This window comes from Dysidea avara, chromosome 8, assembly GCF_963678975.1.
Source record: "Dysidea avara chromosome 8, odDysAvar1.4, whole genome shotgun sequence".
NCBI classification, from domain to species: domain Eukaryota; kingdom Metazoa; phylum Porifera; class Demospongiae; order Dictyoceratida; family Dysideidae; genus Dysidea; species Dysidea avara.
This window is the reverse complement of record NC_089279.1, coordinates 25239251-25262778: the sequence shown is the minus strand read 5'-3', so window position 1 is coordinate 25262778 and position 23528 is coordinate 25239251. Positions and strand designations below refer to the sequence as shown.

At 38.2% G+C, this 23528-nt stretch overlaps 1 protein-coding gene across 1 annotated transcript in view; it reads right to left on the bottom strand.

The window, feature by feature from the left end:
* LOC136263842 (ubiquitin carboxyl-terminal hydrolase CYLD-like) overlaps positions 1-23528 on the bottom strand; it is an 87383-nt gene that overhangs the window by 23830 nt on the left and 40025 nt on the right. Inside the window, exons 9-10 of the mRNA XM_066058467.1 lie at positions 18933-19030; positions 628-688 (exon numbers count right to left, since the gene is read on the bottom strand). Of these exons, the coding sequence (XP_065914539.1) occupies positions 628-688; positions 18933-19030 (159 nt within the window). The remainder of the gene's footprint in view (positions 1-627; positions 689-18932; positions 19031-23528) is intronic.

The following is a 23528-nucleotide window of genomic DNA, read 5'->3' as shown; positions in this document are numbered from 1 at the left end:
AGAAAAGACTGAAACTTTAACAGTCCATTGGTTTTTCCTTCTAGACAACAAAAAAAGTTATAAAATGATAGTTTGAGGAAAATGCAATCAAGTCGGGTTTTCATTCAGCGGGTCACAAAATTGAATTTCAGTGTCCTCAAAGATCTTTTGCATACCCATGTAGTCACATGTATTCTCTCAAGTATTGCTATGCATAATTCATCAAAAATTTGTTTGTTTGCACTTAATCTTGTTGCATCACTATACTGTACCTATGTACGTATGTACAGTAGATGTTTGCAATTTTGTGCATCAAAATGCTACACACGTACATGTATAGTGGATACCTATCCATGATCCATGTACAGAACTTTCTGTTTGTATGCACCACTTACACTAATGTACTAAATAATTACTAGGTATGCACTAAGGAAAACAATAAATGCACTATACAGCTATGGTAAAACCTGTAAAGATTGACTACTACTAATGTTTGTTGCACTAGAATTATATGCTTTTAATATTAGCTTGCCTACGTACATCTGCTAAATTAGAGAAAACATGCAAAACCAACAATCAAATGTAAAATTTTGTATACTCCACACTGTTGAACCTTTAAATACAAATTTGTGCTAGCACAGTACATACCTTTTCTTAGATGAGGTATCAGCTGTCCTGGTGAAATGTGTTTACGTAATGTACCATCTTCCTGTAACATATATACATATGTTAAATAAAAATCACTGGGAAAAAAAGAAACAAAAGAGTCAAACAAGTTAACATGCTAGAGTTATGTAGAATGGAGCAATCATACCCTTTAAAGTCTTACAATTGAATTGTTACACAGACAGACCTTTATTTAGACTCCTGTCTGATGATTACATATATACCATGACTATGCGATGTATAGCACTTATCCGCACAAAAACAGCCAAGCTGTGAAAAAAGGTGCAGCCTTGGTGAAACAAGTTGTGAAATCAAAGCTGACGGCCAACAAATGGCTGCAATGATGTTAATGCTAATAAATTGTAGTAATTATTATTATTATTATTACTAGGACCGCGCGACATACAACCAAGTACATACATCAACGTGACAGCCCCCTGGTGAGGCTATTAGGTGGTGAATGCATGATCCCCAAATCATCTCAATATGTCACAGTAGTGACAGATATAATACAATAGTGGCATCGTAACTAAAGGCCACCAGTAGCTAAGTGCCAGTACATCATTGGTGTGGTATAAATGGCACAGTGATGTGTACAAAGTATATGTATACAAAACATACAGGAGAGAACTATACATTATTGCAGTATTGTATGCAGCAATACATTATAAGCAATATATTATAGGCAACATCACCAGATAAAAATTATTAGCCAATATACAGCACTGTATATCAACATCAACTAGGGCTAAGTAAGGTTCATCAGTGATGTAGCAATGGCACAGTGATGGGTGACACACTATAGTTATGCATACACATCTTGCAGGAGATAGCTACACAATACTGTAGGAGTATGCAAGCCAGATGAACCAGATAAAGGAAGACAGCCAAGCCAGCCAGAGCCTAGTAGCTACACCAGGTGAAGGCAAAAAAGATTAAGCACGTATTGAATTGCCTGACACCAACACAAAGAAAGTTTGCCATGCCAGCTGCACAAGACAAAATTGTTTACTTGTAGTTTATATGTAACTGTAAGCTTATTGTAAAGAGCATGGCATATGTCAGTTTAATGTTTTCTTGTATTGTTTATTTACGTGAATGAATCCACTGGTAGCTGGCATGGAGACTTGAGATGCTACAAACATAAAAACTTACTTGTAATCTTCCTATTTACACAAGTGGCTTCTGGCTCTCCTGCACGGGCATCGCTAATCTTCTTCTTTCTTCACGCAAACTGTAAATAATTATGCAAGGGTGTGGTACTGGGCGTTATATAGAATTACATGTATGGTCAAGTCATCAGCACGAACAGGAGCAATGATTATACGTTTGTGCCTTCATTCACAGGCGAATCTATCCCCGGTTAGTTCATGTCTCTAGGCCTCGTAGTTTTCTCAAATTAATTATTAATTATTTATTTTTTATTTATGATGTAATTTTAACCGCGTTTCGTATTATTCTTAGTACTTGGTTGTATAATTATGTATAATTGGTCAAAAAGAAGACAGAGTCTTATAAAACCAATCTCAATTAAATCATACAAATGAAAAACGTTGATTACACAAAAAATGATCTAAATTAGTCTTAAAACTTAGTGCATTGGGAGAAGTGGAAATTTCATAGGGTAAGGAATTCCAGTTATTAATTATTCTCTGTGAAAAGGCAAAGCGTCGTGTTGAAGTCTTATTAAATTTCTTATAAACCTTAAATCCATTAGATCTAGTACTGTAACTGGTGTTCATTGTAAAAAAATATTCTTTATCTACTAATACTGCTCCATTCAAAATTTTATACGTCATAATTAAGTCCATACAATTTCGACGGTAAGATAAACTAGGTAAATTGAGGCTTTGTAGTCTGTCAGAATAGGGCAAGTTTTGAAGGGTAGGTATCAACTTTGTGGCTCTTCTTTGAATATTTTCCAGCTCACGGATGTTTCCCAAATGATGAGGATTCCATATGGTAGAGGCATAGTCTAGAATTGGTCTTACAAGTGTGGTGTAAAGTAATCGTATTACAACAGGATCTCTAGAATTAAAGTTTCGTTTAATGGTGCCTAACACATTGTTGCACATGGCTTTGTGTATTATTTGGTTAATATTTGTCTTGAAATGTAAGTTTTCATCAAATGTGACACCCAAATCTTTCTCCTCTTGGACAGTACTAATAGGGTGTGCATCATTGTTTATGTAAAAGTAATACTGCCTGGATGTAGATTTGGGGCCAATACTCATGTGCTTATGTAATAGGTCTTGCCTTGTATTCTAATATTATTGTTGTATTCTAATTGAAGCTCCCCCTTAGTGTGTTCACGTGATTGTACTCGTGGTCGTATTGTATTTTCATTCTGTTCGTTATACTTGTCTGATTACATTGGTGCCGAAACCCGGGATAATATGGCTACAGGAGGAGGTCTTGCTCTACCCGAACCGCTGAACAACGAAGATGCCAAATCATGGTTCAAGCGATATGAAGTGTGCTCTCTCACAAATGGTTGGGATGCCGGAAAGCAGCTCTTATGACTGCCTACGCTCCTTAGAGGCAGAGCCTGGGCGATATTTGATTCGTTAAGTGATACGGAGACAGACACGTATGACCATCTCAAAGCCGCCATCTTGAGTAGAATGTGCCCGGATACGGAAGAGGACAAAATAGTTGCTCGTGAGCGTCTGTCGCGAAGACAATTACGTGATGGAGAAAGCATAGATGAACTTGCTCGTGACTTAGAGAAGTTACTAGACCTGGCCACCCCAGGCTTACCTGCTGCTGTAAAGGATTCGGAGCTGTGTTTCCACCTCATTAACTTGCTACCGGAGCAAATATCACTTCAGCTGAAACTACAACCAAAGGTGAACTACAGTCAAACCATTGCTAAAGCCAGGGAGTTACGACTGATCTATAACAGGGTGGAGGAATCCCAGAGCCTCAATCAATCCCAGTTCAACCCTAGTACTGGTGATGGGCGACTGCAGAAGTTGGAAGAGGCAATACAGATGATGTCAGAACAGCTCACAGCCCTCCAAACTCAGCAGCCTAGCCAGAAACCCATCCGATGCTTTAAGTGTGGAAAGCCAGGTCACATTTCACGTCAATGTAGAACCCGCCCTCAAATTGAATGTTACAGTTGTGGAGGCCGAGGACACTATGCCAAAGATTGCTGGAACCAGGGAAACATGAGAGGGGGTGCTCAGAACCGTCGAGCAGGGAGTGCCCCCCGTCCATAGAAGATGCTCACATAACAGATTCTTGCATAACAGAACACTTACCAACACTTGCTGCACACACCAAGCACACACCTAAAGTAGCCAAAGTCACTGGAACAATCAACAGTCATCCCACTACAATTTTATTGGACTCTGGTGCTTCCTGCTCCGTTATCTGTGGTAGAGACATACCTGTCACAGACTTGCAACCCTTACATGGTGTCCGGTTAGTCAATGCTGATGGAAGACACATCTTTCCTTCTGGGACATCTGTGATGTCAGTTAGCCTGGGGAACCTGCAAGCTGAACACACCTTCATGGTACTTGATGACCTATCAACACCTGTCATCTTAGGCTGTGACTTTTTAATGAAGTACAATGTCATCATTGATTTTGGTAAGGCGATAGCCTACTGTACCACGCCCCCTGGATTTCACCTGAAGTTACAGACAGCCGGCACTGTTCCTTGTAACAAGCTAACATTGGATGATGAATTACCACAGGCTATACCAACTACAGCTAATTGCTCCCAACCACCATCTTTTGACTTGCCAACAGATGTCCACCCTTCCCTCCGTAATATCATCACAGACCACAAGCTGCTATTTTCCGAACAGTTGGGGAAAACCAATGTAACCAATCATGTGATTGACACTGGTAATGCCATCCCTGTAAGGGTTCCCCCACGTCCCATCCCATTTCACTATGCAGAGAAGGTTCATAATCAACTCCAGGAAATGGCACAGGAGGGAATCATCAGGCCAAGTAACAGCCCCTGGTGTGCACCAGCAGTTTATGTCCCAAAGAGCAATGGAGAACTTCGTATCTGTATTGATTTTGTCCAAATGAACCGTGTCACCAAAAAGGACTCATATCCAGTTCCCCGAGCTGAGGGACCACAGCTCAAACTTGCAGGTAAACGTATCTTCTCCAAGCTTGACTTGCGCAGTGCTTACTGGCAGTTCCCTATGCACAGTCATTCAATTGAGAAAACGGCATTCTGCCCGGGACCTGGCTATGGACTTTGGGAATTTACAGTTATGCCCTATGGCTTAACTGGAGCCACCCAAACCTGTCAACGGGGTCTGCACACAGTGTTACAGAACTGTAAGTATTGTGTAGATAATTATGTTGATGACTGTATAGTGTACTCTGATGACATGCAATCTCACATTACAGATCTACGCAAGGTGCTGGGACAACTAATGGAGGCTGGTTTTACCTTGAGAGGTTCTAAATGCTCCTTTGGTATGAGCACTGTCAGTCACCTTGGATTTCAGTATTCTTCAACTGGTGTTACCCCTTCACCAGAGAGAACACAAGCTGTTGCTAATTGGCCACCTCCAAAATCTACTAAGGAACTGAGGTCATTTTTGGGATTAGCTAATTTCTACAGGCGTTTTGTCAACAAATTTGCAGATATTGCAGCCCCCCTCACCCACCTTACCAGCAACAAAGTACCTTTTTCCTGGACATCAAAGCACCAGCAAGCTTTTGACACTTTACGCAATGCTTTAGTTTCTCCACCCATATTGGACTACCCAACCACAACTGACCAGTTCATCCTTAGTACAGATGCTTCAGACTTGGGGCTTGGTGCAGTCCTCTCCACAGGGCGGGGCACTGTAATTGAATATGCCAGTAGAACACTCAGTCCAGCAGAACTCAAATACAGTACCACAGAGAAGGAACGTCTTGCAATAGTTTGGGCTGTTAGTAAACTCCGTCACTATCTCTTGGGAACATCATATATCCTGGAAACAGATCACAAGCCCCTCCTGTGGTTGGAATCTGCCAAGGCAAGCCATGCCCGCTCTCAACGACTGGAAAGGTGGTCGCTGGAACTACGGGCCTACAACTTCACAGTGCGACACCGTCCAGGCATTGAAAATACACATGTAGACTCCCTTTCCAGGCTTCCCGTTTCACTTGTAGCCCTAGAACCTTCTTTCACTGCACAGCAACTGAGCCAAGCACAGAAAGATGACTCAGTATTATCAGTTGTGATTAACAGACTGGAGAATAACAGTGACACAGCCAATAGCAGACAGTGGAACAAATTTCCTTTATGCCGCTACCAACAACTCTGGTCCCAGTTATCCCTACAGGAAGCGGTGCTATGTCGTGAAGTGAAGTCTCCCACAATGATAGAACAGAAGATACTAGTAGTTGTGCCATCCTCTCTCCGTCCACAGTTTCTGCAAATTGCTCATGACAAGGCAGGACACCAAGGTGCAGATCGCACACTGTCACAGCTGTCACAAATTGCTTACTGGGTGGGCATAAGCAAAGATGTGTCAAGATACTGCTCTGTTTGTCCCAAATGCCAGTACACAAAAGCTCCAGTGGCACAACCTGCTCCCCTCCAACCAGTGATCGCTTCTAAACCCTGGGAATTAGTTGCAGTGGACATCCTGAAGGTGCCAATGTCCTCATCAGGTAACCAATACATTCTGGTAGCACAGGACTATTTCTCGAAATGGCCATTTGCACGAGCTATGCCTGACCAGAAAGCTGATAGAATCATGAAGATCCTACGTGATGAAGTATTTACACTGGTTGGAGCCCCATGCAAGCTACATTCAGATCAGGGCCGGAACTTTGAAAGCCACATACTCTCAGACCTTTGCAAAGCATTCCATGTGGCAAAATCTCATACCACACCCTACCATCCCATGGGAGACGGCCTAGTAGAGCGCATGAACAGATCACTGTTGAGCCTCCTGCATTCCTTTGTAGAAAAGGAGGGGGACTGGGAGCAACATCTCCAATTTTTATTGTACATCTACCGCACCTCGAAACACTCTTCCACTGGACTTTCTCCATTTGAAATCATCTTTGGATCCAATCCTCCATCTCTGCACATCCCTGATTTTCGAACAACTGCCATCCTTGATCCAGGTGACCATGTTTCTGGCTTACAACAAAAATTGATGGAATTAAGAGAAATGGTGGATGCCAGCTTGGTTGAGTCTGCAAGCAAACAAGAACACTTCTACAATAGCTCTCAACTTCCTCAGTTTAAGAAGGGCCAAAAAGTGCTACTGAACAATCCCACGAAAGGGAAACTAGATCCCCGTTGGACAGGCCCCTGGGTGGTACAGCATCAAAACAACACAACTTTACGTATCAAGAAAGGTAGCAGAGACCAGACTGTTCACGTTAACTGGGTTAGACCCTTACTAGAGAGAGAGGAAGCAGATGTTGAGTGTGCAAATTGGAGTCCTCCACTGTTTCACCATCACTCTCAGGAGGGACCTACAGAATCACTTGAAGCACCAGAGGACACTGGTACATCTGAAGTACCTGGGGGTTCCACTGGCAGCTCAGGCCAACAACTGCCCACAAAAAGAAGTGGTCGTGTGGTTAGACCTGTGGAATACTATGGCTATGACAACTGAGTTAACTGGACTAATGCATACACAAATACATCGTCTGTAAACTTTTACCAAGGGGGGAAGTATGTAATAGGTCTTGCCTTGTATTCTAATATTATTGTTGTATTCTAATTGAAGCTCCCCTTAGTGTGTTCACGTGATTGTACTCGTGGTCGTATTGCATTTTCATTCTGTTCGTTATACTTGTCTGATTACACTTACATTTAGGGAAATTTAGAAATGACAACCAAGTACCACACCACTCAAGCACAAAGTTTAAATCCTGTTGCAACAGATCAGTATCAACAGGTGAGGTGATAGGACGATATAATTTGGTATTATCAGCAAACAGACCTGAGAAACTTAGTAAAGCATCTGGCGAATCATTAACATCTATGATGAAAGGGGTAGGTCCTAAAACACTACCTTGTGGAACATCACTAATTACATTAGTCCAGTCAGAACAGGATTCACGAACTGAGACTCTCTGTTTTCTGTTTGACAAAAAATTTTCTAACCAATTAAGCACATTACCTTGAATCCCATAAGCTTTCAATTTAGTCATTAAACGTCTGTGTGGCACCTTGTCAAATGCTTTTTGAAAATCTAAATAGATTACATCAATACTTGTACCATCTTCAATAACTCTACTCCAATGTTCCATAATTGTCAACAGTTGAGCTTCACAGGATCTTTTGCTTCTAAATCCAAACTGTTCATTACTAAAGAAATTATTAGATGCAAAATATGACATTATCTTGTCTCTGATGATGGCTTCTAAAAGTCTGCAGAAGATGGTGGTTAGACTAATAGGGCGATAATTGTTTGAGAGCTTTCTATCACCTTTTTTAAATATTGGTGTTATTGTAGCTTCTTTCCAGCTTAATGGCAAGGTTGCTTCTTCTAAGGATTTGTTGTAAAGGTAATAGAGTGGTACAATAAGTCCATCTTTTACATTTTTCAGCACTCGTGGGTGGCATTTATCTGGACCACATAATTTGTTTGGTTTAAGGCGGTTGAGCTGATGTAAGACATCCTCATGAGTTATCTCAATATGTTGAAGTGTACTGCCGTTTGATCTGTCAGGTAATGTTGGTACCTCAGATGTAGGTTCATCAGTATACACACTAGTAAAAAAGTCATTAAGACGGTTAGCTACTTCATGATCAGAACAAGTTAAGGTACCATCATCTTTAAGTAATTTGTCTATGTCTACTTGTACCTTGGTGTTACTTCTGACATATTTCCTAAACAGGTTGGGGTTGTGTTGAACGTCTCTTGCTAATTTGGTTTCAAACGTTGACTTGGCGTGTTTAACAGCTGCAGTAGCATTGTTTCTACACTTGCTATACGAGATGTAATCTACATGGCGTTTGGTGGCCTTATAAGTATTCCATGTTTTATGTTTAAGCTTGATTACTTTGAGTTTGAGTGTACGCCAATCCAGCCATTTTGGTTTGGGCTTAGAGTTAGCAGTTTTAACTGGAATATACTTGTCAATCAAGTTTAATAGTTTAGTATGAAAACATAGCCACATAGATTCCATATCTTGTCCTTCAAATAGTTGTGTCCAATTGGTATCAAGTAATTTGTGTGTCATGGATCTATAGTCTCCACGTCCATATAAATACTTGGGCACATTAACACATTCTATAGAGTGATAACACAAAAATTCAAAACTGATAACAACATGATCACTTTTGCCAAGTGGAGGCAATGAAGTGAGATCTGTCACTTCATGTTGGTCAGTACTTAAGATAAGATCTAATATAGATGGAGTTTGGTCATTTCTATATCTAGTTGGAAATGTAACATGTTGAGTGATAAAAAGGTCATCAAGTAATGATAAAAATGCCCCATCACAACCACAATTTGATGTTGTACTCAGTGTATTCCAATTTATATGAGGCATGTTAAAGTCTCCAGCTATAAGTAAATGTGATACACCTGTATTAGTAGCTTGTGTAAGTAAGGAACATAAGTTATTAAAATTATTGATATTACTGTTGGGAGAACGATAGACTACGCCAAGTAATAAGCAGTTTTTGTTGGTTAAGGAAATTCGACACCATATGGATTCCAAAAATGAACTAGAACTCAGTGCATCATCCTTATATGCCTGTAAGTCTGATTTTACAAAAATACATACGCCACATTGTTGAGAGTTAGTAGTATTTTGTATAGTTTTGTACCCATCAATGTTAAATTCTATATTAGAGCCACCAAATTTGCAGTTTACCTCAGTAATAGCCACTATGTCAGGTTTGTCGATGGTAAGTCTAGATTGTAATTCGTTGAATTCGTTAGACAAGGAGTCAGCATTAGTATACCAGCACTTTAATGATTTATGCGTTGCCACTGAATCTTTAGGATTAATGGTATTAGAATTAAAATCATTGCAAAGTTCAAGGTCAAGTCCATGAAAGGCAGCTGAAAGCAAGGGGTTGGGGTTACCCATTCTGATCATTAGTTGTCGCACTTTGGGTGGTGTCCATAGCAGCACTTGGAGGATTAGGTTCAACAGAGTTGGCTTTCTTGACAATTTTTCCCCTTCGTATTATCAAATCTTTTTCACCATCTTTCTTGCGTGGAAGTAATTCATCACGTAAACGCTTGTTTTCACGTCTTTCATTTAAAGATAAGTCAGGGGTTACATAAACTTTCTGAAAAGAACTTGAACTTTCCCTTAACTTCTTAGCGTTTGATAAAATATTACGTTTTTGGTTAAGATTACTAAATTGAACTTTCATAAGTCTGGGGCGGCCATCAAGTTTCTTTCCCAGTTGTGTAATGTTAATTTCAACAGGACCAGCATCAATACTTTTAGTAATATCAGCAACAGATTTAGTATCATGAGCAGTAATGCACATTAAGGCTGCACCTTTTTTCATAGTTTGGCTGTTTATGTGTGAATATCACTTCTCTTTGTAATTGCAAGTTCCAAAGTGAGCCTATGGTTGGCCTCGATACTTCCTTTTAACCTTTTCCCTTTTACTACAGGAATAGTCAAAGATTGCATGGCTGTATTTACGAAGAACTGAAATAAAACGAATTTCAAAGGCATGTATATCATTAGAGTTTTACAGTGACCAGCACTGAAGGTATATTCATTCAGACAATTTATAGCTAGATAGTCTGTCATTAGATTAAAATTTACAACAACATATATATTCCTGGTGACTCCCAGTAGCCACTGCTGATACGGTCTAGCTGGACAGATTCAACTCAAATTAGGAATGGGAGATGCATGTCTTACCCTAAGGAAGCTTCCACAGCATAAATGGTTAATTATACCATTCAAGTACCATGGAGCTATGGATACACGAAAACGGTATTTTCCAGTTCCGTAAAACGAGCTGCCCGCCTGCACCGGCTGCATGATACAGTTGATATATGTAGGCTATTCTTTTAATTTCTGTATATCAAGACACATGGTAGTGTGTCATGCAGCCCAAGAAGCTGGCACGCCACACCATGAGTATATATATATATTGCCAGGAAGAAAGAAAATGCGATTTGTACTCCTATGTAGCTCTGTGATCCCTTATCCAATTGAAACCAAGTTTGCTACAGAATGGCCAGCCAGGTAGGAGTCCAGAGTCTACATACCAAATGTGAAGAAAATTGCTCCAGACATTTCCAAGATACGAGCAACCAAAATTTCATTTTAATTTCTTCATTTTTCATCATTTTCTTCTTCATTTTGCACACTTTGCAAAATTCAACATAAAACATGAATGCATGCTCCAATCGGACTGAAGTTTGGCACACTTAAAGGGCTCATTACAGCAGATCTCAGTACCAAGTTTGGTAGGAATCCGACCAACATTCATGGGATTATGACTGATTATTCGTGTAAATAAGAAGGTTGAAATTCTGTTCCGCCCACAGGGTAAACCCCTTGAAGGAATGAGCTGAAAACTGCTATGTAGATGGAGTCACTATCGTAGGAGTGACTTTTTGTGGTTTGAAAGGACTCCAGGTAAAAGCCATCAAGATGTGACACAAAACCTAACCTATGTCACAATTACTCGATCAATTTTTAAAAACTATTAGCTTTCCCGCCTATCAGGCAAACCACTTAGAGCAATGAGCTGAAAATTGGCATGTAGCTGGAATAATCATCATAGAAAGTTCTTGCAGTAGTACAGAAGAATCAGATTACAAACCACTTATAATTAGTTATGATTTGAAAGCAAACTATGTGTAGCAAAAGCGAGATACTCTAATAGAACAGTCACCTTAATAGAGCATTCAGCTGCCTAACAGAACAGTCATCATGCAACTACAAATAAGCGATTCAGACCAGTACAAGTCACCCTGTAGGGAGATCAGCTAGAAGAATTCACCTTGTAGAGAGTTCAGTTACAAAGACACTACCCTGTAGAGAGTTCAGCTACAAACATATCACCCTGTAGAGAGTTCAGCTACGAACATATCACCTGTAGAGAGTTCAGCAAGAAACAAGTCACACTGTGGAGAGATCAGCTACAAAGAAACTACCCTGTAGAGAGTTCAGCTACAAACAAGCTACCCTGTAGAGATCAGCTACAAACAAGTAACCCTGTAGAGAGATCAGCTAAAATCAAATCACCCTATAGAGAGTTCAGCTACAAACAGATATCTCTGTAGAGAGTTTAGCTAGAAACAAGCCACACTGTAGAGAGAATCCTGTACACAGAGTTCAACTGCAAGCAAATCACCCTGTAGAGAGATCAGCTGTAAACAAGTTATCTTGTAAGGAATAATTTGCATGTAATAAATATATCACATCAAATGTGTGGGGGCCATCCGTGATATAATATAACCCACAAACCTGCCACGATTTTTCCTCACAATGACATGACAGTATTGGTTGGGTAAAACCAAGCCCAAAAGTGTCTTCAGATCGACCCGAAACGTTTGCGTCAAGTTGCTACAGAATTTAGAAAAAAATTATTCAACAGAATTTTCTACTGCCTGCCTGCCTGACGCCTTCAGTCAAGCGTAGCGGAAAAGTGGCTACAGCTACAGCCCTAATTTTTTCGCAGAAATGTTTCTAGTTCGCTCAAGAAAAAACCTTCGGTATATTGATAAGCATACAATGTTTGTGCTATTGTCATACCTTTTATCCTTCTTTACCATGGCCATCAGTCAAGGTTCTACTGCTGAGTGTTAATAGACTACAGTACGGCTTCATCTACCAGTGTATATTGCATCAAACTATTCGAATACACGTGGTCGCCAGTTGCACCAAAAACACATGTGTACGTGACTTGCTGTTGATATCGATCAGAGAGAGCAACTCACGGCGAACTATATAGCAATGTGTAAGTCAATAAATATAGATTATTTAGTAACAATGTTAAACCGAGTCGGGTCATCCAGGTCCTGCTTTACAGATTATTCGGGTCTGACCCCACGAACTAAATTAAATGTGGACATGTTACTACACGTCATAGCGTAGCTCTGCCTCTTTCATGAGCCATGCCCACTTACATATATTACAGTCTGTAGACATATGGTAGCCATGTCCATTCATCAGTGTGTAGGTAAGCACAAATCCAGGTCCATTATTGTCTGCAGGCTTATGTAGAGCCATGCCCACTGATCAGTTGTTATTGTATGAGTCATAATCCAGTATAATAGTGCTGTGAGTAACTCAGCAAATATTTAGTGGTCATGAGCTTGCAAAAAAAACTTCACAAACAAGTATAAGAAAAAATTTGGAATTTTAAATTAGATTAGGGACAGTGTATAATGCTGCAATAAAAAGTACTGAAACAAGCTGGATCGGAGTAGTACGTAATGTCCAAATACTGTAAAACAATAAGAAGTGAATATCCCTACTGTGCAGTCTTATACTTGTATATATATATATATATATATTATAGTTGTAACATGGGCACAAGTGATTTGCCAGAAATGTATGCCCAAAGTCCAAGGCACAGCCCGAGGACTGCAGGCATACATTTCTGGAAAATCATGAGTGCCCATGTTACAGCTAGTATGTAACACTTCCGTTAAGGCTGATAGCCTTAATGCCAATACGAGTGGAATCATGGATTTGTTATATATATGCATGCCTGAAAGATTTGATTATGGTTAGACAGCAAGTAACGTTGTAGCTACGATTGTTATAATACACAGACGAGTTCTACGGATATCACGTAAAGGAGTAGGGCAAATTTCGGGGACGTTACAAGTGTTTTAATTATTTCGCGTTCTTTAAAGACTAATTAAAATGTATACTAAAGACCTAAAGGGGTAAGCTTCGTTCTAGAGTGGTTAACTCGTGTCGTCTGTAATGTGGGCGTGTCCAAATTCATATACATGCCGAAATGCTTGGGAATGTGTTGTATGACTAGTTCTCACCTTTAAGTAACATTTTCTAACTTGTAGAATGGCAAGGATACCAAAACGTCTTCATTTGACTGCTGCTTCTGGCAACACTTCAATTTGTGGTAATCATCAGGTGAGCATGGATTTATTCCCACAATCGATTTTGGTCTGAACTTGTATAAAACAAACAGAAGGTGGTATCACTACCTCATCCACATCAAGGCCATACTTGCTTTGATGAAAGTGGCTTGCTCTTTTAGAAGCGCAACCACTTTCCCGAGATACATTTCAATGTACACCGGTGTACATTTAGATGTCTCCCTGTGTTGAGGTGTACATGGCAAATGTATCCTCTGGAATTCCTTTGATCTGAGGTGTGAAAGTGTTACATATATATTATAATATTTACTGATAAAATCAAAAAATATTTAAAGTATTAAAGATCTGCTTTACAACTTTTCTTTTTCCTGTAGTAAAGAAAAGATAGGTTAAAAAAGCCCCAAAGCTGGCATAGGTTGGCTTTGGGGTGTACAAATACAAAAAGAAGTGATATCTAATCCAAAACAGCCTAGCTGTAGAACAAGAGTGCGGCCCCCAAGAAGGCTATGGTGAAAAAAGCTGTGAAATCCAAGGTGGCGGCCAAGAAATGGCTGTGATGGTAAATTAATGGTAAATTTTTTTACAACAATTCGTGAATTTGTTGCCAAAATTAAGTGGCACCAAATTCACCTGAATTGTCGCTATCAATATTTTTACCATTAACCTACCATCACAGCCATTTCTTGGCCGCCACCTTAGATTTCACATCTTTTTCATCATAGCCTTTTTGGGGGCTGCACTCTTTTTTTACAGCTAGGCTGTTTTGGATTATATATATACAATATATATATAGATATATAGTACTCTAATAGAGTACACATTTTTTTCTGAGCACTTCAATACAATACATATAGAACGTTCTAGAATTTCCACTGGTAGATCTACAAGTTATCATTCTAGTGTACTAAACCAGTACTTTAATTTATAAGGTAGAAATGAAGAGAGGTAAGCAACTGACAGCAGTGCACAGTAAATTCAAATGGATCAATTCAACCTCCATGGGTAAATTTAAACTACAAACTTTTTTGTTTAAATGACCATCTAAAAGTAGTTATAACTAGGGTAGGCTTTTGGACTAAATCAGTCAAAATAACTAGGGTAGGTCAATATAACTGTTCACTTAGGATGTTGAAATAACATATTTGGGTAATTTCAGTGTGTATGGTCAAGTCTACTATGGCACAGATTAGATGACCAGCTACATGGTTAAATTTACAGTACACTGACCGTTGTAACATTTGTGTTACATCCCACAATCAAAAGTGAACATGGAGAACATAGGTTTTATATACAATTTGAAAACTCTATAAGATCGGGTATGTTTAAAGTATAAAGATGCAGTATGTATGTAACAATTATTGTGAATATGTGTCATAGATATATGTTATTACTAATGATGACTGACTTGTTAATTAATGTAAACAAATAATTATTTTGTGACGTGAGTTAATTTTACCACAGATGGTTAAAACAACCATGATGGCAAGGTTATTTCAAACACTTGGCTAGAGGTTGAAGAGACTTTAGGGCATCTGGGTAATATGACTACCGTATAGCGGGTTATTTTCAAAACAAAAATTTTCGTACAAGAAGCAAAATCTGAATTTCGAAAGATTTTAATTTCGAAGAGTGCATATTTCGTAGTCTGGATGGATTTCAAATAAACGGAAATTTGTGTCACAAATTATGAAGATGCGTGAATGTTTGCCGAAAACTGACTTACTGATGGAATAATCCCCATTCCTGTGCACTGGAGAGAAGACCAAGTGAGTCTCGGGTGGAGTGAACTCACTGGCACGATCACGCTCGATCATAGCTAGCTCATAGTATCCTGTTCACCATGGACTCTAGAGCAGACGGCATCAATTCCCATTCTGGATCACCTGTTTTCTGGTTATTGGTACAGTAATGATACAGTTTACCCATTATCATCAGCAATACTGAGCTAAAACTCGAGGAATACACGAACGAATCGCGAAAGTTGGACGATTGCTTTCACTTGTGGGAATTTATTTTCGAAAAATAACTGGACGTGGGAATTTATTTTCGAAGAGAAGGGCCTCTTCGAAATATCCAAAAATAAAAACCTTTCGAAAATTACCAGCTATATGGTATGTCTTATAAAGTTAAAATAACTAAGTACATCCTTGGGTCATTACTACCAAAAAATTGGTCGTTTGAATTGCAGGCAAAACAACCCAAAAATTTGGGTCATTTGTATCCATTTGAATTTACAGTGTGGCAGAGTGGTAGAGGGATTGGGTATATAGGTGTGGAGGTCCCTAGTTTGAAGTTTTTTCCAACATTTCTTGTGTACGTTTTTTGCTTCTCAGTGACTGTTCTATTAGAATATCTCAATTGCACTTTTTCACATGTTTGGTTTTGCTTTACGTATATCTCCTTAGCTAATACTCTCAGTACTTTTAAACCACAACAGGTTTACACTATGATAGTAACTTCATGTACAGACCGATTTTCGAGTAATTCCATCAAGTGGATTACTCTGTAGGCATAACAACAAATCGCTTTAGCAATTTTCAAAATTGTGCATAATTCCGTTATTCTTAAGTTAGATCTGTATGAAAACTGGGCTGTAAATGTACTGCATTATTTTCCCACTGCCATCCAAATTTGAAGTCAATCGACTACAGCACACATGAGTTATTAAAATTTTTCTAAAGTGTGCAAAAAATAATTTATGGAAGATTAAGAAGAAAAATACAAAGAAAATAAGATGAACTTTGAAGGCGCATATCTCAATGATGGCTGGACTCAAATTTGGAATAGGAGGTGCCACCCTGAGGAAGTTTCCGCAGCAAATTAGTTAATTTCCATTCAGGAACTATTGAGTTACAAATGTGTGACAACAGCGTTTTCTTGGTTCCTGAAAAATACTAACTAGTTTGTCGTGCATCTGCCACTAGCTGTACTTGGCCACATGACACACTATTTTGCGTCCTGATACACACACTGAATCTGAAGTTGAGGAAATTTACTGTTTATATACCCCAATATGAAGGTGAGGGGTTTATCAATGGTAAATTTCTGATGACTGAGAATGAGGGATATATATATATAAGGGCAATACACCAAAGCTCACATGACATTACCACATAAGCAGAAATTTAGACAAGCTTAATATTAGCATATGCTAATAATTTGCATGTGTTTAGAGTATAATTTGATGTAATGTATGTCTAATAAAGTGGAATCCCAAGTAGTAGCAATTGTGCATCTAGCTACATAGTTTCTCATTCATAAATGCTTACCTCATTGCCCACGTATTGGCCTGCATACTGGAGAGACTCTTACATGCATATAAAACAGAGGATGGAGATTTATTCAGTCCATAACCAGTGTAGCAGCCATCTGAAAAGAAAACGAAGTGATTGGGACACTCTTTAGCTTGCTCCTTTGGTCAGAGTTCCTTGGACATGTCAATGACAAGAATTGAGTGTCAACTGACCCAGACTAGGTTACTGCAATCACTCAAATGAAGGCATCGTTTACGTGCTCCATTGTTTTGTAGGCATTTTCATAAGTTCTGTTCTAATTAATCTGACCTCATTCATCCACTACAGGCTTTACTCAAGAAGAATCGCAGCTGGTCATGGAACACAGCACATTAAAAAGAAGCATGCAGTAAAGCAAGAACTGGCTACTAATAGACTGTTGGGATTGTATGATCCAAATGCTGATATCAAAGTATCTGCAAACACTTCTTTTTATGGGCTTGGAGCACTGCTCTTACAGAGACTTGACAGCACATGGAAACCCATTGCATTTGCTCCCAGAACCATGACAGATGTTGAGTGCCATTAATCCCAAATTAAGAAGGAGGCACTGGTAAGCATGTGAGGAGTTCTCCAGCTACCTACTAGGAAAAAATTTGTGGATTTAAACTGATCACAAGCCACTGGTGCCACTGTTGGGTACTAAACACCTGGACATTTGGCCACCCGTGTGTTCCGCTTCAGACTACACCTAGATGGGTATGACTTTTCCATACACTACATACCAGACAAAGTGCTGTAGACACACTCTCCTGAGCTCCACATACTCCACCTGGAGGAAACAGCATTAGTTTCAACAAGACATTGTATATTATTGACTGCCAGTAGTGACAGACTACAAAAACATCAAGTTGTTGAATAGACAGACCCATTCACTCTGCCCATTACACACTGTTACAAACGAAGAAAAATATGAGAAGAGTCTCTGTAATCAATCTAGCCGCTACGGAAAATACTGGCGATACCAACACAGCCACAGGAAAGTTTCATTGTACTATGACAAATCGACACACTTTGTGTTTGTCAGCAAAAAAATACTGGAACACAAAGGAGGACAAAGGCAAGTCCATGATGTATGTATTGTACATACTGTGGTTAACAAAAGGCACATCTTGGGACAAAGTGACATTGAATACACCCTGTAGTCAAGAAATCAAGACCGTAGCCTCATCCATTGTTGAGATATGCTTGGCTGGAAGTATCAGTTTGTTAGTTACTCAGTCAGCATAAAATTCTGTTAAATAAAAATTCTATAGAAACTTTTTGGCAGTGGTCGGGGTTGGTCTGAAGACATTTTTTGGCTTGGCCATGCCTAATCAATGCTCATGAAGGGAAATTAAGGCTGGTTTTAGGGTGATATTTTTGGATGGAAAAGCCCAGTTCTTCATGATCACCAATATACAGTACTATCATACGATACACAAATATCATTTTCTGTACGTACGTAACTGTACAAAATAATGTGTGCAATACGCACATACATACTTCAGCGTTTAGTCTATTCATGCTACTGAATTAAGGATTAGAAAATGATATGAAAGTCTACTGAGGTTCTTACACTATGCGATTTGCACAGCGGTATTTGGGAAGAAGAGTATTAAAATTATGTATCCAATTTATACACCATACATAGTATGCTGCAGACACACTGCATAGTACCCAATTATGTACAGACTATCCAATTACAGTAGTCTCTTCATTATCTTGTCATCAATTACCTGAACTTTCTGTTATCCAAACTGTGGAAGTGACTGTTCTATTGGAGTATTTTGTAAAAGTGTATGTTTTATTAGAGTATTTTAACTTTCAACTGAGCTCTGTATATACGTAAATGCATGGGTTTTGTTTATCTGAACTTTTCCATTACACACCTAGGGCCAAATGAGTTAGGGATCACTGTAACCTGGTGTACTCATTACATTGTACATTAAGTTATGAACTATGTCATGTAAATATAACACATCAAGTGTCATAATCACAATGCTTTACTATACCATTTCCAGATCAATAAGTTTTGTTATCTTGCATTTTTTCTTGACAACTCCATACTGCTCACTACCAATGATTTGTGCTAACGACCCAACAGTATAACCTACAGTATATACAGAAAAAATTGTGACTAATGAATAGCACAAATTGTATAGCACGTATAAGCAATCACTATCAGTGAAAGCTATGTACACACATATGAATGTATCAGTACAGTGTCACAGCTGTGATATGTGGCTAAGGAAGCAAGTACAGTATAACATTGTGTTATCAACAGCTCCTCATCCATTTTATATAGGAGCTGAATGCCTGCCATGTAGAGCAGCCTACTGCACCTCAAGCATTCCCCAGCCATATGATTAAAATTTTGGTGCTGTTTTTCTTCTCTTGGCATAGTTCACAAAAACTGAGCAATTGCATTATTTGATCACACTGAAATTCGGCGCACTTGCATTTGCAGATAACAGTAATAACTTTGTGTAATTCCAATAAACATTGATGGAATTACATATGACTAATTAAAAAGGACTGCTTTTATACAAGTTCTAGTTCGTATGTATCATAAAGGTCATTATTTGATAGGGAACCACCTCAAATTTGACCTCTGGTGACCTTCACACCCAATTTAATGTTTTAAAATGGTCAGTTTTTCATCTTTCTCACTTATACGTACATGGTTCAAAATTTGCAAACTTGGTGTCAAATTAATGCTCTTGCTCTAAAGAGTACAGTAACATTTAAAGAAAGTTTCATATTAGTTTTCACTATTCAATAGTTATAGCCATTTATAAGAGTAAAAAGTAGCCCTATTTTCACCCACCCATGCACATCATGCAGTAATAGCACTTATACATACTAAAGATTGTATTTCCAACATAATTATTACATGCTAAGTTAGATATGTGATATCATTACAATTGTACAGTGGAATTTGTCTTACAATGGCCACCTGTGCTAAGAGACCACCTCTCTATACAAGTTATCTTCAGGAGATATAGTATACATTATACAGCAAACACATTGCTCATCTAAAATGAGGTAGAACAGATATGGTTAAAATGGTGCTAATGTCTATAGGATACAAAATAACCAGCACACTTACATAAGCATGTAATATTTCAGTCAACGCCCTTCTCCTTAACCTCCAATGTTGCAACAATGTCATTCTAGAGCACCCTTAATTGTTGTATACCATATAGTAAAAAACTTTGGTGGTAAAAAACTTTGGCGAATTTGGCAAATAGCATTACAATCATCACAATTTTGTCTGCCAATTATTACCACATGTCAGAGCGGATTAGCCATGTTGAAAGGATGGTATTGAAGTATCATGACAGGTATCGTGGGTATTTCCAAGCATTCCCTTTGACCGTCACCAGGTTCATTGTCCTATAAGAAATCACAAAAATCCAAACATTGCTCTCAACATTACAAGAACCAGCGAACGATGCTTACACTTGTACGATAGCTACCACTCAAACGCAACGTTGTTACGTGAAAGTGATTAAAAGACTTGCCAATTAAGGGTGTGGCAGCTGTTTCCATCGTGACTCGTCATCCCTAAAGACTCGCAATCGAAATGGCTGTCACACCACTTAATTGGTGAGTTGTTTAATTACTCACACTTGCATGTAGTGAAGTTGCATTCGAGCAGTACAGTACGTGGTAGCTAACTAATTTCAGGTGAAGCCCCATTCACCAAAGTTTTTTTCGTCAATTTTGCAATAGTGGGTTTTCGCCAAACTTTTTTACCGCCAAAGTTTTTTTACTACATGGTACACGTACGTCAAGTATTATGTTGTGGTTTGGTATTGCAAGGAACTGGCATTAAACAGTGCTTTCTGGTGATCTGTATGTGTAGATATTATAAGGCTGTGTTTGGCAAATGGTGTTTATACTACTCAAAACAAACTGCCAATTCCTTCACTATACAGTATCTTATTGCAAGTTTTATGACATTACTATGTAAACTACACTGTATACAATAAATTTTTTACTACATAAGTTTTTACATTCCAGACAATTATTTTAAAATGTACAATATTATTAACTACTTTTGGAAATGTTTCGATTTTAAGAATTATTTTAAAATGTACAATACTATTAACTACTTTTGGAAATGTTTCGATTTTAAGCCTGCATCATGACCAATACCTATAGCTATAGGATATAATATTATAGCAATGTGCCAATCTTACCTAGTTGGTTCTCTGGGTTACAACTTATGTAGTGATCATATATTATGAGACTATACAGTGGATTTTCAGTTATCCGGACCCCACTTATCCGGATTCTTGGTTTACTAAACTTATGCTAAACAGCTACAGTGAAACCTCAGTGCTAAATGGGGTAGAAAAATTATGTGGGAATGTTGGGATATCAAGACAATATCAAATAGTCAAATTCTTATTGGTGCAGCAAATAGCCGGTATCAGATTACAGAGGTATTCTGGATTAGAGAGAGAGGTGTTGGATCAGAGAGGATAATTCAATATAGGAATTTAATAGTCTACAGTAGAAACTCCTACAATCACAAACTACAGAACACAAGCAACTGTCTTGTTATGATGATTTAATAAAAATTAGAATCCAAAAAGCACAGTCAAAATGCATTCATACAAAAACAGTAAAACTTCTAGTTGTGAATAAATTAAGTTTCAATTAGTAAAATTCACACAAATTGGACCTCGTACATAATCCGCCACACAGAGTATAACCTGGGTATGTACCTCATAGTAGTTCATTGATCTATATCCCTAAGTATCATGCATATTAACATGGTAAATTTTCATACATTGACAAAAGTAAATCTTTTTCTGTATATTTCAAGTTTGTGCGTGGGTGGGAGAAAATAGTGATGTGTTTTATTATTGAAAACACTGTAACTTTAGAACCAATTAAGCTATGGATTTTTTGTTAAAACCAACTTATTCTTTAGGGCAAGAGCATGAATTTGTACCACGTTTGTGGATATTGGAGATCATACAAACATGAAATAGAGACAAAACTGACAGTTTTTAAACACAAAATTGGTCACCAAAGGTCAAATCTGAGGTGGCTCCCTATTGAAAAGTAATCTTTGTCGTACACACGAACTTTTTACCAAGTTTCATGCTTTTATCCAAAAGTGCACAGAAAGGCCTTTTTAAAAGGCTTACAACCCTGACTATAATACCATCATTCATCTCTTGTTTATTGCTTGGATCCCTAAAATAATTTTTATTATACTATTGTATATCACAAATACAGTTGTTCCCGGCATCGCAGCAGATAGTGAAGCACACCTTTGCTAGCATGTCGTTAGATCAGTAGCTACAAAGTACTGCTACAATGACAACGCTAGCTACCTATACACTTACTACACTACTTAACTGATGAGTTGACAGCTTGTCATTATCCTTACCAGAGATCCTTACGTACCGTACAATAAAAACTTTGGTGGTAAGAACTTTGGTGAATATTGTTTCAATCGCCAAAGTTTTTCTGCCAATTTTTTCAACAGAGGGGTTTCATCACACTTTGTTACCGCCAAAGTTTTTCACTATACGGTATTTTCATGCAAAAAATTTTCATGATATACAATTTTCATGCAAAAATATTTCCGTATGATTTACACGAATGACTGCTTTATTACAGTAGTTCGATCTTATGCAAAAAAAATCTGTGTAAGAAATTTTAGTACCAGTAATTGCATGCGAAAATTATTTTACAATGAAAAAAAAATCTAATTACGGTAATAATAATAATAAAAAGTAAACACGTGCATATAAATAGCATACAATCTAGACACTCTACATGTTAATAGAATAGTTGATAGTGGGATTTGCTGTTATGCTACCACCTAAACCGTTTATCTGAATTTTCTTACAAACCTTGGTAAACTATCAAGGTGCAAATAAGGGAAATTGGATTGAAGTCAAGCTTAAACATGTCAAGTGGAAGGAAAATTAAGAAGTATGCAACCTAGTTGGACCATTATGATAAAGTGACGAGATTGTTACCTGATGTTCAAATTCAATCCTATCCATAATTGTCAGAAAACCAAGGGCATGGCTCATTTGGTAATGATCTCATTGCTAATGGTCCCTTCTGGATTGTAAAATTTCTAATTCTGCTTCCACTTCAAATCAAGCATCGAAAGAGTACATGCATAAAATTTGTAGTGCAAGTGACTATTTTTGTGTGCTTGTGGGGCAGTTATAAATTACTAATAAACCATGGCATGGGCCTAAATTACAGATCAGAATTAACAAAAGTGTGGTTACATACATGAACAATGAAACCATGGATGATTAGAACCACAAATTGAGGGTTGTTGACAACAACATACTCCTGGAACCTGTATTTTGATTATTGAGCTTTGAAGTGCAATTGGGATATGGAAAATGGAAAGTAAAGTACACTTGTTTGTTTAATGTTTCCCATGCAAAGTTCTATAAAATAGTAAAATGGTATGCAAAATCTTTATTATTACAACTATTTATCTGTAAAAAAAAGATAAACAGAAGTAAGGTAAAAGCTGGCCACAGGCTGGCGTTGCGGAATACAAAGCAGACAACTTCAGCAAAGCCACTAAACCAGCAGTAGCAATTATGCAGCTG